The sequence below is a fragment of the Phyllopteryx taeniolatus genome, chromosome 12, assembly GCF_024500385.1.
Source record: "Phyllopteryx taeniolatus isolate TA_2022b chromosome 12, UOR_Ptae_1.2, whole genome shotgun sequence".
In the NCBI taxonomy this organism is placed as follows: Eukaryota; Metazoa; Chordata; class Actinopteri; order Syngnathiformes; family Syngnathidae; genus Phyllopteryx; species Phyllopteryx taeniolatus.
This window is the reverse complement of record NC_084513.1, coordinates 4487821-4506769: the sequence shown is the minus strand read 5'-3', so window position 1 is coordinate 4506769 and position 18949 is coordinate 4487821. Positions and strand designations below refer to the sequence as shown.

Here is an 18949-nt window from a genome sequence, read left to right as displayed (position 1 = left end):
TTTCAACCAATTCCAGTCTTGACACATTAACTTAGCACGGGAAATATCAACTGAATTAAATTCCTAAAAAAATTTTGGGTTGTTGTTTGTACAATTTCAGTCATGATGCGTGCGCCTATTACAGAAAATATCAGTACTTCTACTGAACATTATATACATTTTACAGTTTTTTTTACAATTCAAATTTTTGGAACATCACATATCACTAATTCCACTATTTTCTTAAAATAATAATTTATATTTGGTGTTCGCTTACCATGGGAAATGTCACTACTTAACGTATACAGAAAGTTTTTTTTTTTTTTTTTAAACAAATTCAGTCGTTATGCGTTCACTTACATCAGAAAATACCGCTGCACTTATTGAACGTAATACATTTGAAAAAACCAAAACCTTTTTAAAAAAATAAATAAATAAATTTCATCATCATGCGTTCACTTACCACAATGCAAATTCGAAAAAAAAAATCACCATGTATGAACTATTTTTAAAGGGATAGTACAGTGTACAGGGTTTTTTTAGGAAAGAAAAAAACCTTTCAAATGAAACAATTGGATAACTAAAAACATTTTTACAAGAATTTTTGTAAAAAAAAAAAAAAAATTTCACCAATTGGCAAAAAAAAGAAAAGAAAAAAATGGATACAAAAAATTATGTATTGCACACTTCCAGTTCCACCCAGTAAATCTAATCATAATCTGCAACCACCATAATTGAGTCACACCTAAAACATTTTCCAATCAATTAGTTGTAATATTCCTGCTTCAGATCAACTCTCATATTGAATGTACTGTTTCGCGAGGTATCTGAAGGCAACACCAATTCTCACTTCTTCCCATTTGAAGCCTTTTAAAAAAATGTCCCACTCACAAAAGGCAGCAGCTGCGACACAGGTGGCAAACGATCTTACGGAAGAACCCCGTCGTGCGTGGTCGTGAAGGAAAGAGCTAAGGACGATGACACAATCTATAAAAAGGTCACGACACAAATAAATGATGACCGGCTAGCGAACAGCCATCTTAGACGTGCACCTGTACTAACGAAACAGTCACACTACAGTTTATTTTTTATTACCTGAAAGAACATATTTAAAGTTACAAAAGGATAAAAGAGTACTTTGATGGAATATATACATTTATTATTATTAATGATACACAAGCAGTAGCAGCACACCTGTGTGAGGCTTGTATCGATACGCAGGTGAACAAGGCATCCAGTGGTAAATACACGTGTACAAAGCTAAGGTGCGACTGTACATGGAAAATATACATAAGAATCAAGTCACTGTACAGCAGGGGGTACAAAATGGGTAGCAGTTGATTTTTATCCGGGTTGACAATTGCTTTCGACACAAAATGGAGGGCGAAGAGGAGAGTGTCAGGTTTTGAAGCCTCTTTCAATTTCCTGGAAACACTGCTTGAAAGGGGCTTCGAAAGCTGGATGATTTGCAAGTCGCCTTCAACACTGCCCACAGTTTCATGTCGGTACACAAAGCTGTGAAAAAGTTCGTTCTGTGCCAGTAGCTTACATAATTGCGTCGGGGTGGAGAAAAAGAAAGTCTGTAAAGTTTAAAAGTCTGTAAAAAAAGACAGTTTTGATGGCAATGTGAAAGGGGCTTCAGATAACTTGAAAATATGCGGGTCAACTTCAACACAACCGTTCTGTGTTGGCACCTTACACGTACTTCAACGACACAGTTTTGTGTTGATACTGTGACACAGGGGACTCCGCCCTGCTTTGAAAGGGAGTGTGAAAGGGGCTTCTAAAACTTCTGTTGGAAGCCAGAAAAATTGTGTCAACATCAAAGCCCCCATCCTTTCCTGTTGGTACCTTATACACAGAACTTGGCCCCGTGGGTGGGGTCTTGGATTCAGATGGGGGGGACCGCCGGCTATGAAGAGCAGCGTGAAAGGGGCTTCTGAAACCAACTTACGTCTGAAGCCATAAAATTCATCATCCAATTTTAACCCCACCATTTTGTGTCAGTCTCTTCACACACGATGACATGGGGTGGAAAAGCCGTGAAAAACCTGGTACACCCACTCCCCAATTCGGCATTGCTACCTCACACATATTAAAAGGGACAAGGAAAAAGTTCCTTCCCAGCGTGAAAGGGGCTTCACAGCCTACAAACCCATGAAGTGGTGCTTGAAGAACAGAGAAGTTGACGTACCAGGAAATGGATGACACAACATCAGAAGCTAAAAATGTATGGGTCCACTTCAACTGTTCTGTATTGGTACCAATTTACGTAAGAAGCTGGAACATTCGCAGGTCCACTTTAACAACCTGCGCCCAGGGCAGGAAGTGGGGAAAATGGGCATGTCCATCCTTGCTATGGGGGCCATTTTAAACAAAAGTAGTCATCAGGACACACAAGGCAGGCGCACGCACGCGCACACACACACACGCATGTACAACAGCACAACCTACTGTTGTGTTTAGAGGAGAGGCTGCTGGAAGTATGTCCCTTGTGCCTGGTGTTGTTGTTGTTGTTGTTGTGGGGCAAGCGCGGGAGGAGGAGCAGCAGGGTAGGACACAGGCGGCACGGCACTGCTATGATAGGCCGACATGTCGACGGGCATCTGGGGGTAGGCGGTGCCACCGGCTGCATGGTTTATGTAGTGATGATGAGGATGGGAGCTGACGCCACTGCTGTCAACATAACAGACTATATCATTGACATGTTTTTGTTATATGTAATTGGGATGACGTGTTTTAAGCACCGGTCATCGTTCTTGGAAAACAACACTTTCTCTTTATATTGTATGCCTTTAATACTCAAATAAACCCCCAACAACTTAATTCTTGGACTTTCTGTCTCGAAACAAATGTGACAATTCTCATATGATACTTTTTCTCCATTAATATGTATTAAAAAACGTATTATGATGATCTGTAGCTGGTTCTAAATAGTTACCCCCTTCCTGGTGGTGTAAAATCAGATGGCGATTCCCTTCTTACCTCATGTAGGTTGGTGGCGCAGCTTGGATGTTGTTGGGCAGAGAATGCAACGCCCCCGACTGGTCGCTGGGCAAACTGTAGGCTTGTGGCATCACCGCCGGTAGGTAGGGGCCGGCAGTGGTGGTAGTGGTGGCTTGGCCCACGTAACCCTGAATACAACCATAACAAGTTACCATTAGAAAGAGAGGCAGCTTATAAAGTTGTACTTTTTTTATATAAAAGGACATAATCAAATGAAAGTTGTATTTGATCAAGATAAAGTTGTAAATAACGAGAATTGGTATTCTTTCAGAGACAAAGTTGTAATTGAAGAAGAATAAAGTTGCAGTCATCATGTTACATGAATAAATTGGTATTTTTTGGGGAGAAAAAAAGTCACTATCACACAAGCATAGTCATACTTCTTTTTAGAAAAAAGTAATTTTACTAAATTTAAATAGACAGCACGGTGGACAACTGCTTCACAGTTCTGAGGACCCGGGTTCAAATCCAGCCTCACCTGTGTGGAGTACTCCGGTTTTCTCCCACATACCAAAAACATGCATGATAGGTTAATTGAAACTCTAAATTGCCCATAGGTGTGAATGTGAGTGCGAATGGTTGTTCGTTTACATGTGCCTCGCGATTGGCTGGTGACCAGCACGTCCGCGACCCTAGTGAGGAGAAGCGGTATGGAAAATGAATGAAGGAATGAATACAATTTGTATATTTTTAGAGATCAAAAGTTGATATGTCACAAGAATAAAGTTCTATTTTTAGAGATAAAAAGATGTAATACTACAAAAATAAAGTCATATTTGTTGAGAAAGGTGTCATTTTATAAATTGCATTTTTTAGAGCTAAATGTTTTTTTTAGGAGAAATAAAGTTACAATTGTACGATAATTAAGTAATGTTTCTTTGAGAAAAAAATAGGAGAATAAGTTGAAATTTGTTTTAGATAAAAAGTTGAAATATTACAAGAATAAAGTCAATCGACAATAAGCTGTATTTTTTTTCAAGAAAAATGTATCTAATCGCTCTTAATGATTTTTTGGGAGAAATCAATCTTATATAATATTACAAGATTAAAGTTAAATAACTTAGATAAAATAACTATTTTCTTTTTTTTTTTTTTACTCCATTTTTGTGGGATTACAACTTCATTCTCGTAATGTTAGGCCTTTTTATAAACAGTTTTATTGTTGTAATATTTTACAGCTGCGACTTGATTCCTACTATTTTTACTCATTTGGATGTTACATTTAGAGAAGCAGGAATGAGGGCACGTCTGCTACCCGTTAAAGGGGACATTCCTGAACCCCCAGGAAGGAACACCAACATCTATCATTGCAGAGAAAAGAGGCCAAGAAGGGAAAAAGACAGGCGGCAGGCGGCTCTCCAGGGAGTGGAAGAAAAAATAAAAACGGCTGCCTTATTTACTCCATGAATATTAAAAGACATCAGCATGTGAGAGTGTAAACAACACATTGAAATATAGTCAAGATGCCATAAAATGAAGAATTTTGCTCTACATTTGCGTCTACAATTGACCTGTCAGTCAACCGTGACAATGTCTTTGCACAACTTCACTCGCCAGTGTTTTATTGACTCGTCACGCTTAATGAGGCAAGAGATGAGGCTCAGCAGGGCGTGCCGTGGGTTTATTTGACTGGGGATTATTTCTATTACGCAAGATGCCAGTTATTGTTAATAAATTGCAAGGAACAATCCTATTACAGTATGACACGTCTATGTAGCACATTCTCGTGTCCATGGTTGCAGATGACTTTTTGGACTGCGGATTTATATTTTTAGGCTTTTTGCTTATTTCTATTGTGCAAGGTGGTGGTTGTCACTCATGACTGGCAAAGAACTATCACTGTACAGTAAATGTATGAGACGTTTCAGGGCTTTGTGATTGTGTTAATCGATAAATCGATTTTTGGGGGGTACAGTTATTTATTTATTTATTTATTTTAAATCGGGGGGGGAAAAATTCTTCCCCTTCGCGGCTACCCTAGCGGGCTTTTTGCCAAAAAAATTTAAATTAAAACTAGGCAACCTACCTGGCATGTACCAGGAGTGTTATATACTCTATGCAGGATTTTGTTTACAATTTCACAGACGAAGGTGAATTTTGCTTGGAAGCAGCACCATTTATTCATGAAATGTTCAATGACAGTTTTATTACATTTTATTGCCAGAGGGAATATTTTAGTTATTGATGTAAAACTGTCAAACATTTGTTTTATTAAAATGTATTAAGAGTTGTGTTTAAAGAGCCACTTTTCCCACACATTCTCCAAGTTTTGAATAATGTTATTGTCATTTGCGTTTGCTTTTTATGAAAGGGGGAACAAAAAATTATCAAATTCAGAAATCGGGTTTTTGGGTTTAAAATTAAAAAAAAATAATAATAATAAAGTGAGCAGCACGGTGGACGACTGGTTAGAGCGTCTGCCTCACAGTTCTGAGGACTGGGGTTCAATCCCCGTCGGCGCCTGTGTGGAGTTTGCATGTTCTCCCCGTGCCTGTGTGGGTTTTCTCCGGGCACTCCGGTTTCCTCCCACATCCCAAAAAACATCCATGGTAGGTTAATTGACGACTCTAAATTGCCCGTAGGTGTGAATCTGAGTGCGAATGGTTGTTTGTTTGTATGTGCCCTGCGATTGGCTGGCAACCAGTTCAGGGTGTACCCCGCCTCCTGCCCAATGATAGCTTGGATAGGTTTCAGCACGCCCGCGACCTAAGTGAGGAGAAGCGGCTCAGAAAAGGGATGGATGGATAATAAAGTGAATTTTATTGCAAGGCCATATTGCGCAGCCCTAGTCTCAAGTTACACATGCTCATGTGCCTGTGGACTTTCGTTCGACTGCCTTATTTCTAGTCAAAGCCTGTAATTTATAGGGGTCTTTCCACTTATAGGAGTGTGTTATTCTGACCTGCAATGCGACTGGTGGTGGCACGGATCCAAACTGAGCCATCTTTGAGTAGGCCTGGTAAAGCGGCGCCTCGTTCATGAGCTTGTTGTACAGCTCGAGAGCTTCCAGAACCTTCACGTTTAGCTCCGACAACTCAGAGTGCTTCCTGTTTTAAGAAATGCAAGGAGACCGAAGACATGATTTAAACGGCCGGTACCGGTCCAGTTCGCATCTGAAATCGCCGTAAGACGTAAATTCCACTTACCTGTCAATCTCCTGCAGCTTCTCGTCAATCATGGGGTTCATCTGCTCGCAAGCGCCTGTTCAATCACACACACAGTTGGAAGGAGTATATTAAAGGAGCTTATGTGTGTTTACACTAGTGTGAGGCTTTATACCCTCCAGCTGGATCAGCTCAGAGGAGTCTGGAGTAGGATCTGCCGGATCAGCATTCTGCAGCAGCGCCAAAGTTCTGTCCATCTTCCCCTGCGACCACAAAGACGAAGTGGATTACTGCAAGTCGTTGATTAGTATTGTTCAAGGTGGGGGTTATCGTGAATAACTGGTGAGAGGAGCCATCGCATTAATCAGGAAATGTACATTGCGCATGAGCGTGATCAAGCATTCCGTCAACTTTTTTTCTGACTGGATTATTTCTAGTTTTTCTGTTTATTTTATTTTATTTTTAGGTGATTGTTATCAAGAATAATTACAATCTAATAATCAGGACATGTACATTGCACGTGTGCAAGACTAAGCATTCCTTGGATTTTCTTCAAGCGCGTTGGGTGAAACCAAGGTGGTGGTTATAATGAATAACTTGTCTGGAATGATCGCATTACAGTATGATAAGTACATTGCATGCATATGTGCCCGTGGATGACACAGTGTGGATTCTTAATTTTTGTGTAGATTATTTCTGGTTGTTATCTTTAATTCCATTTTGCAAAGTGTCTTATCATTAATAGGAATGTGTGAAAGGATCACGTTACAGTATGACACATACACTGCATGTTTGCTTATGCGTGCTGTAAAACTTTATTATTTTTTTTTTAAACTCTGTGGATGATTCCTAGTCCTCATGTTTATTTGTATTGTGTAAGGGTGGTTGTTACCATGAAGAACTTGCAAGGAACAATCACATTGCTCTCAGACACATTCATCAACCTTGTGCATGTGCCCCTGCGCAACCAAGCACGCCAGGGACTTTTTTTGTTGACTGTGTGGATTTTTCCTAGTTCTTCTGTTGATTTCTATGGTACATGGTCGTAGTTATAACAATCATTGCACATGTGCGTGACCAAGCGTGCCAAAGACATCTTGTTGATAATGTGGATTAATTCTAGTCCTTCTGTTGATTTCTACTGTGCACAGTGGCCGGTATCGTGAAGTACTGGTGGGATAATTGATTGTATAATTGAAGACACGTCCAGTACATTACACATTTGCATGACTGAGTGTGCCATGGACATGTTGACTATGGACTATTTCTAGTTTTATAGTTTTTTTCTATTGTGCAAGATGGCGGTTGCCATGAAAACTAGTGACATTACAGTCATTGTATGACACATACAACACTTGTATGATATATCTCCTAAATGTATGACATATCTAGTAAAATATCTTTTGGGGAGGCGATTTTGTTTGCATGGTGTCAACATAACCCTTGCACTGACATCTATGAAAGTATAAATAGAAAATCATTTAAAAAAATGAAGAGTTGTAGGTACAGACCTCATCAATGAAGATGGGCTCAGGCTCAATTTTGGGTTCGACGATACACTCCTCTGCACTGACCACTTTCTCCACAGCAGACACTTGGGAAGAAAATTAAACAAGCTGACAGCACAGCATCAAAAATCAACAACATCCAGCACTGCAAGGCCACCAACAGGGGGCGCTATTAACCTGTTTCCAGTTCACTGTTTAGGTTGGTGGTGACAAAATTGGATGGGAACAGACCCAGGCCCCAGTGGTTCTCCCCTTTCCACCAGTTTGGATCACTACCAGGACGAAATAAAACAGAAATAAAAATATCCGTCATAAATTGAATTCTTAGAGATGACGTCATCATACCATTGTATGACAGGAATGTTAAAATGCTCAAATTTGAACTTGAAAGTCAACCAGATGCTCTTGGAATGTCAACAGTACCTGTCATCCAAGACCAGGATGAGCTCTCCGGCTTTGAAGGTGAGTTCGTTGTCCTCAGCCGCCTCAAAGTCATACAGCGCTCGAACTTTACGAGCTTCCTGCGCCGGACCACCGCCTTCGCTGTTGGCGTAGTTGGGGGGATCGGCGGGAAGGACGGGGGGGCGCACCTCCGTCTGTTGCTTCTGCTCCTGCAAGGACAGCTCAATGGCTGCCATTGTGAGGAAAATGAGGAGGAAGGAGTCATTTGAAACACAAAATGGTAGGTGGAGTGCATCCAGAAAGTAGTCACAGCGCTTCAAAATGGCTATGCACCGACACTCCCCATCCAACCTTATGGTGCTGCAAAGAGGAATGGGCCAAACTGACCAAAGGTAGATGTGCTAAGCTTGTGGGTTCACATTAAAAAAAGACTTGAGGCTGTAATTGCTGCCAAAGGTTTATCGACTAAGTATTACCCAAAGCCTGTGAATTCTCATATAAATAAGATTTCTTAGCTTTTTATTTTTAATCAATTTGCACAAATATCCATCCATTTTCTTTACCGCTTATCCACACTAGGGTCACGGGCTGCTGGAGCCTATCCAAGCTATCTTCGGGCGGGAGGCAGGGTACACCCTGAACTGGTCGCCAGCCAATCGCAGAATTTGCACAAATATAAACAAAAAAATAAATAATGTCATTATGTGCTTGTGTGTGTAGAATTTTGAGGACAAAAAATAATTTATTCAAAAGGAAGCGCTGTGAATACGTTCTATATGCATCATACGTTTGAATCTACCTTTGGCCAGATCACCGTCGTCATCCACCGCTTTGCTCGCGGCAGGAGTGTTGCTGACCTTCACGCCGGACCCCTGTGGTGTACACCGAGGGAGAGGGTTAACGAAAAGATGAGTGAGGTTGGCATCAAAAGTGCGCCCCACCTTTCAAAGCGTTTCATCTGCTGTGAAAATGTCAAACTCTCCTCTAGGGTTGCACATTGTGGCCAAAATGATAATCCTGATTATTTTGATCCATATTATTATCATGATTAATCGCAATTATTACTAATGTTAGGGAAAACATCTATATTTTTATTCCGCGACTTTTCAACAAATATGTAAACAGTTTTCAGAGCAAAATGAATCTTTAAGAATAAATGACAGATTAAAAAAAAAAAGAATAATAAATGTACCCAAGAATTTCAACTTCACCAAGGGCTAACTGAATAAATATGTTATTGCAGAGTGCAATCATGAGGTACAACTCTATGGAAGCAAATACAGTTTATGCATAAATGGCAACATTATGCTGCAAGCACCAACTTTTCATTTTAAAATACTCGTCAATCTAGTGAATTGTCAAGGATGGGAACGTCTCCATTGTTTTGGTTGACAATATGTCAGTAATGTTCGCAAACAGCAAACAACTTGACAGTTGTGATTTCCTTCTTTATTTACTCCCGGCATGTTTCACTGCAGTCAGGCCAGCCGAAAAGTCAAAAAGACGAAGTCAAGCCAGTTCCCCAATGATTGTTCATACCATGCAATACAGTAAAAAGCCGCCAACATGCTGCGAGGGCCAACTTAAAAATAAAAAAATAAAGCCTCACATATTAATACATTGAACAATGTATTTTTTTTTCTTTTTAAGTTTCTATTTCGAAATTGGCCGCGCAGCGTGTTGGAGACGTGTATAAATGCATAGTATGAACAATCATTGTGGTGGCTGGCTCGACTAATGCTGCTTTCACACCCGACGCAAACAGGACCACTCACGCGATGTGATTAGATATAAAAAAGTCAATGCATTTCGCGTAGATAGGCACAAAATCGCGTTGTGACAGCCAATCTACGTGGACTCCAGAATACTGAGCAAAGGGCAAGCCTGGGGGCCGGGATGTGGCCATGCAAAGCGCTTCGGTTGGGAAAAGGGAGAAATTTAAGGAAGAGCGAAAACAAAAACAAAAAAATTGAAAGGAACCAGCCGGGGTGACTTGTCATGCTGGTCATGGCGCGCACAGTGTCTCATCGTCGGCCCCAGGGAGTAATTTAAAAAAAGAGAGAAATTTAAAAAAGGAACCAGGCAGGGTGACGTGTTGTGCTGGCTGTGGCTGCTCACAGCACACCGTCTTTGGATGCAAGCGTGCCGACAATCCACTTAAGAGGACTGAGGTGGGAGGAGCATTAAATGTGGCACAAATAATGCAAATGTGTGTTCAATGTATGAAATACTCCCATGATCAAACTCGTGCAAGACACACAAGGCGAAAGTTCATTTCGCAGCCGGTGTGAATGTAGCATTGGGCTTTTTTGACATACAGTGTATTTAATGTCTCGTGTCTATCAGAAATTAAATCTTGGTTCACTTTCAATTTCTTGAAACACAATAGCAACAAACCTGAAATCCTTTTCACCTGAACCAAAACAACCCTCTCAAGTTGACAGATTCACCCTCAATACTGACAATCCCTGAGTCTTCGCTTCTATCCAGGTCAAGAGTCTGAATGTCATTCTTGACAGCGCACTTTCGTTTAACTCTCACATAATAACATTACCCAATCATCATACTTTCACCTCCCCAACATCAACTTGCTCCGTCCCTCCCTCAACCCCAACACTACCATCCACTTCACACAAGGCGCTTTTCCATTACAAGTTAAATATCTAGATTGTCTATTGTTCTGTACCCCTATTCCCCTTGTCTGTTCTGTATTTTCAATGAACACTACAATTAAAAAATTAAAAAAATAAGAAGAGGGAGTATTTCAAACACCCCTGTCGCACTGCAAGACTGTTCTAGCACAAAAAGTATCCAGATCCACCATTCTTCATGGCCATGCAGCTGAATAAGACAGGTTAAAATAATAATAATAATAATAATAAAAACAGGCACCCATCAAAAGTGGGAGGGATTGGAGCGGGATCAAGAAGAAGGTGACACGTTAATTTTTTGTCACACCTTCCATCTCTCGCTGTATTTCATCTTCTGCCAATATGGACAAAAATGCATCTCAGTCGACCACGGAACAAAAGTTGCTTTAAGCCTGCTGCATAGTGCGTGAAGTGGTTAAACCTGACTGGACCGGGCCATTGCATAGAGTTGCCGACGCAGCTCCGCACATTGAGCGATTGCACAAGTGTCGTATCCTCTGGGCCAAAGAGGAAAAGAACCATCCGGATTGTTATGGACGCTAAGTTCAAAAGCCAGCATCTGTGATGGTATGCAGCTGTGTTAGTGCCAATGGCATGGGTAACTTACACATCTGTGAAGGCACCATTAATGCTGAGAGGTTCATACAGGTTTTGGAGAAACATATGTTGCCATCCAAGCAACGTCTTTTTCATGGACGCCCCTGCTTATTTCAGCAAGACAATGCCAAATCACATTCTGTACGTGTTACAACAGCGTGGCTTCGTAGTAAAAGAGTATGGGTACCAGACTAGCCTGCCTGCAGTCCAGACCTGTCTCCCATTGAAGATGTGTGGCACATTATGAAGCGTAAAATACGACAACGGAGACCCCGGACTGTTGAACAGCTGAAGCTGTACATCAAGCAAGAATTCCACCGACAAAGCTTCAACAATTAGTGTCCTCAGTTCCCAAACCTTTATTGAAAGTTGTTAAAAGAAAAGGTGATGTAACACAGTGGTAAACATGACCCTGTCCCAGCTTTTTTGGAACGTGTTGCAGCCATAAAATTCTAAGTTAATGATTATTTGCTAAAAACAAAGTTGATCAGTTTGAACATTAAATATCTTGTCTTTGTCGTGTATTCAATTAAATATAGGTTGAACATGATTTGCAAATCATTGTATTCTGTTTTTATTTATGTTTAACACAACGTCCCAATTTCATTGGAATTGGGGGTCGTACAACTTGAATAGAGTCCACCTGTTGGAAATCCAGTTGATTGAACATCATTTGGAATGACACACACTTGTCTATATAAGGTCTCATAGTTGGCAGTAAATGGACTGCAGTTATATAGCGCTTTATTTACACCATCACAGTGCCCAAAGTGCTTCACAAAGCCTCACATTTACCCACTCACATTCATACACCAATGGGCAGCTGCTGCCATGCAAGGCGTTGCCAGGCCCACTAGGAGCAAATTAGGGTTCAGTGTCTTGCCCAAGGACACTTCAACATGCGGACAGTCGGAACCGGCATTTGAACTAGGGACCCTTCGGTCACTGGACGACCCGCTCTACCTACTGATCCACAGCCGCCCAATTAAGTCTAAGGAATTGTCTGCAGACCTCCGAGACCGGATTGTGTCAAGGCACAAATCTGGGGAAGGATACAAAATAATTTCAGCAGCATTGAAGGTCCCGAAAAGCACTGTGGTCTCAAATTATTCAGAAATGGAAGAAGTTTGGAACCACCAGGACCCTTCCTAGATCTGGCCGTCCGACCAAGTTGAGTAACCGAGGAAGAAGGGCCTTGGTCAGAGAAGTGAACAAGAACCCTGTGGTCACAAGCTGGCGCTCCAGTGTTCCGTTGCAGAGATAGGAGAACCAAGGCACGCCACCAATCAGGCCTATATAGTAAAGTGGCCAGACAGAAGCCACTTCTCACTAAAAGGCACATGGCAGCCTCCCTGGAGTTTGCCAAATGGCACCTTAAGGATTCTCAGACCTGCAGAAAAAAAAATTCTCTGGTCTGATGAAACCAAAATATAACTTTTTGGCCTGTATTGCAAGAGTCATATCTGGAGAAGAAGAGGCACTGCTCATCACCTGGCTAACACCATCCCTACTGTGAAGCATGGTGGCAGCATCATACTGTGGGGCTGTTTTTCTGCTGCAGGAACTGGGCGACTAGTCCGCATACAGGGTAAGATGACAGCTGCCAAATATAGAGAAATTCTTCAAGAGAACTTGCTCCAGAGTGCTCTGGACGTCAGACTCAGGTGTCAATTCACCTTCCAACACAACAATGACCCAAAGCACACAGTCAAGATAACAAAGGAGTGGCTTCAGGAGCAGTCTGTGAATGTCCTCGAGTGGCCCAGCCAGAGCCCGGACTTGAATCCAAACAGAGGCTGCCCATCCAACCTGACTGACTGATCTGCAGAGAAGACTGGGAGAAAATGTCCCAAAACTGGTGTGCCAAGCTCGTAGAGACATGCCCAAGTAGACTTGAGGCTGTGATTGCTGCCAAAGGTGCTGCAACAAAATATTAAGCCAAGCCAATACTTATTTACCAATTATGTTTAAATCTTTGCATTTTCAGTAAATTTGGACAACTGTCTGAAAACATGTTTTTTACTCTATCATTATGGGATATTTTATGCAGATTCTTTTAAAAACTATACTCAAATCAGCTTAGAACAAGTCTGCAACATAGCAAAATGTGGAAAAAGTGAAGGGATGTGAATACTTTCTGGTGGCACTGTACATATTGAATATTAATGAAAAAGGACATCAACCTTGATGAATGAATATAAATACTGGTAGGTGTGTCAAAAGGAAACATGCATTTTTGTTCACAATTTAAAGAAGTTCCAAGGTATCTTAATGGTCTGTGGCATGCTTTTCTCAAAAATACTCTCAGGATCAAGAATTATGGAAACCTTTTTACAGCATATTTCTTACTATGGTAAAATTGGCTCATTTTAGGGGTGGATATGTCTCATGCAGTTGTAAGTAATACCTTTTAAAATAATGTCAGCTGAAAATTGAGCTTGAAATTGTATTCCTATAATTGCAAAATTGGCACTAATTTGTTTGCGTATGTATTAGCCTGAGGGAGACGGAACACTTTGGATGGAATTTTGTTGATGATCCCCACGATAAACAGAGCTTCACTGTACTGCACTGAAAACAAAAAATGCCAGGAGCAAAGTTCACTTAAATCCTTAACGTGACACAGTTACATAAGACAAAAGGGCACTGGGTGGGAATGAGAGCCTACTTGCTGGCGTTACACATATCGCAGGGGGCCGCAAACTACACGAGACTTACCTGCGAGGTCACCGATGGGAAGCTGACGCCTTCTTCTTTCAGCGATTTGATGGTGGCACCGATCAGGCTGAGCTGAGGTTCCTTCTGGAAGTCGTCAGCCCACTCCACCATCTGCGCCTTCAGCTTCTCGCACACCTTTGGGTGCGACTGCCAACACAGACACCCACATGCCTTCATCACCCAAACAATTTTTTGGTGCAGGGTATATTTTAGACTGCGGACGGCCACTTTGTCTCCTTCAATAAATATGATAACCAGGAGTCGGTGACACAGGCTCAATATCATATTAAAATTATAAAACTATAAACATTATGTAACCCTAATATGAACTCTGATATTTTCGATACGTGCACCTACCCTGCTCAGTACGCTGCGGACTTCACCCGCAAACTCCCGGGAGCAGATCTCCAAGTGGAAGATTTTGCCGCAGTTGGACACACAGGCACCAAGCAACTGAAAGACGAGAAGTTGTGGAGAAAATGCTGACATATCTTATATCTATCTTTTTGGGTCTTTAATGGTTACAGAGTGGTGGTGGTACTGTTCTCTTTGGAAGTACAGGTGACTAACAATTTTTCATTTTAAACAACGTTTGGTTGTGGGACCCCTACTTGACAGGTCACCTCATCATGGTGCAGGGGTTTGTGTGTCCCAATGATCCTAGGAGCTAAGTTGTCTGGAGCTTTATGCCCCTGGCAGGGTCACCCATTGCAAACAGGTCCTAGGTGAGGGACCAGACAAAGCACAGCTCCAAAAAAAACCTATGATGACAAAAAATTCACGAAGACGTTTGCCCTAGCCCGGACGCGGGTCACCGGGGCCCCCCTCTGGAGCCAGGCCTGGAGGTGGGGCTCGAAGGCGAGCACCTGGTGGCCGGGCTAGAAGCTGGCTCTATGGAAAGTGGAATGTCACCTCTCTGGCAGGGGAGGAGCCCGAGCTGGTGTGTGAGGTCGAGAAGTTCCGACTAGATATAGTCGGGCTCGTTTCCACACACGGCTTGGGCTCTGGTACCAGTCCTCTCGAGAGGGGTTGGACTCTCTTCCACTCTGGAGTTGCCCACGGTGAGAGGCGCCTGTACGTTGGGGTTCACCCTGCTGGACGAGAGGGTAGCCTCCCTCCGCCTTCGGGTGGGGGGACGGGTCCTGACTGTTGTTTGTGCCTAAGCACCAAACAGCAATTCAGAGTACCCACCCATTTTGGAGTCCTTGGAAGGGGTGCTGGAGAGCGCTCCCGCTGGGAACTCCATCGTTCTGCTGGGGGACTTCAATGCTCACGTGGGCAATGACAGTGAGACCCGGAAGAGCGTGATTGGGAGGATCGCTCGCCCCGGTCAGAACCCGAGCGGTGTTCTGTTATTGGACTTCTGTGCTCATCACGGATTGTCCATAACGAACACCATGTTCAAGCATAAGGGTGTCCACACGTACACTTGGCACCAGGACACCCTAGGTCGCAGTTCGATGATCGACTTTGTGGTCGTGTTATTGGACTTGCGGCCGCATGTCTTGGACACTCGGGTGAAGAAAGGGGCGGAGCTGTCAACTTATCCCCACCTGGTGGTGAGTTGGCTCCGATGGTGGGGGATGATGCCGGTCCGACTTAGCAGGCCCAAACGTATTGTGAGGGTCTGCTGGGAATGTCTGGCAGAATCCCCTGTCAGAAGAAGTTTCAACTCCCACCTCCGGCAGAACTTCACCCACGTCTTGGGGGAGGCGGGGTACATTGAGTCCGAGTGGACCATTTGAGTTGAGAAGATAAAGCCCAATGATCGTAAAAAACGGGATGCGGTGGTATCGGACAGTGCAATCATGAAAGAGCAAATTTGTCTTGTAGTCTGATCCGGGCATTCCGTGTTGTCTGTCTCAGACATCTTGTCTGTTCCACACCGTCGATGTTTTTTTTTTTTTTTTAATATATAACACTATTGGCCGTCAGATATTTACAATACTACGTCAAAAGACACGTGACAAGGCTAAAAATAAACGAGCTTTTGGATTCAAATATGCAGTGCACGATGGCAACGCGGAGCAAATGTATTTTGCGGAGCTGCTCAATGACATCATTGATCGGATCGGAAAATTATTAAATTAAAGCCGATCAGCATAAAAACCTAAATATCGTCCGATACCGATCAGCTCGATAAAATCGGTGTAAAGTCTAGTAATAATTGGCATAATCATTTCTTTCAGCTGTCCACCTTAGGTTTCTCATTTTCTGTTTTGGTCAAGAACTTTCATTTAGCAGGGTTTCAGAAGATCAAGTTTTTCATTTCGGTGCATCACTCATCTTGAGATCAATATATTTTGAAATACCTGCGGGGAAAAGTAATGTATTTCTTTGTGATGTTTATAATTGTTAAGGATACCCTCTGGTTCATAATGTAAATCAATTTGGGCTGGTCCAGTTTTATACATTTATAAATTTTCATACAATAAACAGTCATATCAAATCCTGACATTAGGGGGAAAAATTGTGATATCGAATTTAGGCCATATCGCCCAGCACTAGACGTGATGTTGTGATATGCCAGTTCTGCTTTGTAGTAGACACATTCCATTATCATTAACCTTTGGGTTTGGCAACATACTAACGCGCTATATCATATTGCGTCTTTCATGGTCACAAGGTGGTAGTGATGTTCTCTTTGAAAGTACATGAGGCCACTAACATTCTAGTTTACCCATAATAACTGTTTGGCTGTGGGCAAAAAAATTATGGTGCTGTTCTCTTTGAGTAATTGTTTTATACAGATGATGAACCTAATGTTTGGTTGTGGTCAAAATGCTAACATGCTATTGTATCTTTGATGGTCACAGAGTGGCAGGACTTGTTCTCTTTGCAAGTGAAGGTGACAAGTAAAAATTGTATTTTACACAAAATAAACCTACAATTTAGCTGTGGGTAAAATGCTGACATTTTATTGTATTGTGTCTTTGATGGTCATAAAATGGTGGTGCCTTGCCAGTAGAGACGACAGATAATTTCATCCATTCATTCATTTATCTTCCGTTCCGCTTATCCTCACTAGGATTTTACACATAAATCTAAGGTTTAGTGTGGGCAAAATCACATGATGTCATAATGTGTCTTTGATGGTCACAGAGGGCAGGGCAGTGCAGGTAACAAACTCACATTCAGGGCCTGCATGGCCACATGAGGCACTTTGTGGTTGACTCTCCTCATGATGGACCTTAGGCTGTCCTTGGCTCTGGATTAAAGAAATTAGCAAAGAAATCACAGAACTCCCAAAACATATACAAAAGCCAGTGTTCATTCTCCGTACCCATTGGGTGTAGTTCCAATCCTATCACAAATGTCCATAATGAGCCCCCAGTCGTCTGTCGTGTTGGTTTCATTTGTCGCCTTCTCTGCAAATAAACATCATAAATGTCAATACACAGTGTGGGCCTAAAAATAGTCACACAATTAACTTTAAAGTGCGTGTCGCAGTGTTCTGAAAAGGCTTGAGGAATGTTGCAATGTTGAAAGAGGACATTTCAGACATTTATGAAATTAAACTGTTTAATAAATGCAATTGTAATAAGTTAGTGTAAATGTAATAAAACACTGAATTGTATAGTTACTTTTGACCCACCCTATATGCCAATTATGTTTTCACCAATATGTTACTAGCACATAAAAATTCCATGTTACAAATAGCTAAAAGCTTTGAATGTCCATCCATTTTAGGTGACCTAGATTCCCATCAGGTGATCATGACACACCGAGCAGGTCACAGAGGGAGAGGGTGTTCGTATTGATTTTTTTTTTTGTCCTTTTCGCCTGTAAAACAATTACTTAAGAAGAATTTCATCGATTAGTCTCCCTTTTCAAACACAGATGTTACACTTCGAAGTAATATTGTTAGCTGTCAGTGGTCAAGAAACACACTGGCTAGGCAACAGCGACGTAACTCTAGCTAAACTAATGTTAGCAACAAGTGTACTTCCTCAGACCAAAACAGAGGCAGTGATTCACTTACCCACATCTTGGTCAAATGGGTTTTGGGCAAACAAAGGCATAATGAAGAGTTTAAAAAAGTATCCAAGTTGGGAAAGTGTGGTTGTCGGGCTAGGAAAAAGAAGCTGAATAAATATCGTTTCCTTGTGCACTTAAAGTCGTACTGGTTGGGTTGCACTTCCGGGAACATTGTCGTCCCCGGCAATGCCTGACCGTTTCTTTTCTTTTCTTTTTCTTTCTTTTTCTTTTCTTCTTCTTCTTGTAAACAAATTACAAAATTCCCTCTGTGGAAAATTTCTTTCGAAGGACATTTTTGTGTAGAGCCATGCCCATTGGTGTGTTTTATGTATGTACTAGTTTTATATACTTTAACTATGTGTTTACGTCAGTTTGCTTCCCATCCGTTGTCACAACAAGCTGAAAGGTGTTTAAGCACGTCATTAAAATAAGACAAAAATCAACCTAAACATATTGCAACATAAATGCCAGCCCACGAATTTTTATAGGGCTAATACATGAGTTGTATTTTATTTATTTATTTGTTTGTTTGTTTGTTTGTTTGATTGATTGTTTGTTGCAATTGATCCTGTTTAATTAAACAAAACAATACAAGAATAATCATATTCAAATTTTAACATCTTCGCGTTTACAATAATTTGGATCGATCTTGAATCATAATTGATTTTTCATGTCATTCAAGTTGACAAACCATTAACATATTTCTGTGTGTACAACAAAGAATGAAAAACACCCAAAAAATACAAAAGCAATCAGACATTCCAGTTCAATTACATCATCATAAACAAAAACTTTATATCAAGATTTAAGTCAACTACTATACATTGACAGACTTAAAAAAATAACATATGTCAAAAATCTTTTTACTCTTCTTATTGTTTACCAATTTGAGACTCAATGTATAATAGATATTCCTTTTAGATTGAATGGGGAAGTGACGAAAGTGTTATCTAACGTCACTTGCAGCTTCCTGTTGTACACCCCGAAAAAAATCTAAATCATATTA

The 18949-nt window shown here is 41.4% G+C and overlaps 1 protein-coding gene across 3 annotated transcripts; it reads right to left on the bottom strand.

Annotated features, from left to right (window-relative positions):
- Window positions 1-1054: 1054 nt before the first annotated feature.
- stam2 (signal transducing adaptor molecule (SH3 domain and ITAM motif) 2) lies at window positions 1055-18135 on the bottom strand. 3 transcript variants are annotated; one of them, XM_061792604.1, is made up of 14 exons: window positions 17948-18135; window positions 17249-17333; window positions 17098-17173; window positions 14323-14418; window positions 13966-14112; window positions 8799-8871; window positions 8021-8228; window positions 7775-7869; window positions 7601-7683; window positions 6265-6352; window positions 6132-6186; window positions 5888-6032; window positions 2965-3113; window positions 1055-2652 (listed from the first exon to the last, which is right to left on the bottom strand). In XM_061792604.1, the coding sequence occupies exons 1-14, from the start codon at window positions 17985-17987 to the stop codon at window positions 2442-2444; spliced, it is 1551 nt and encodes a 516-aa protein (XP_061648588.1). In that variant the 5' UTR covers window positions 17988-18135; the 3' UTR covers window positions 1055-2441. The 3 variants fall into 3 exon arrangements, with proteins under 3 accessions (XP_061648588.1, XP_061648587.1, XP_061648589.1); XM_061792603.1 differs by having other exon boundaries at window positions 1055-2655; window positions 17948-18134; XM_061792605.1 differs by lacking the exon at window positions 14323-14418 and having other exon boundaries at window positions 1055-2655; window positions 17948-18134.
- Window positions 18136-18949: the final 814 nt, after the last annotated feature.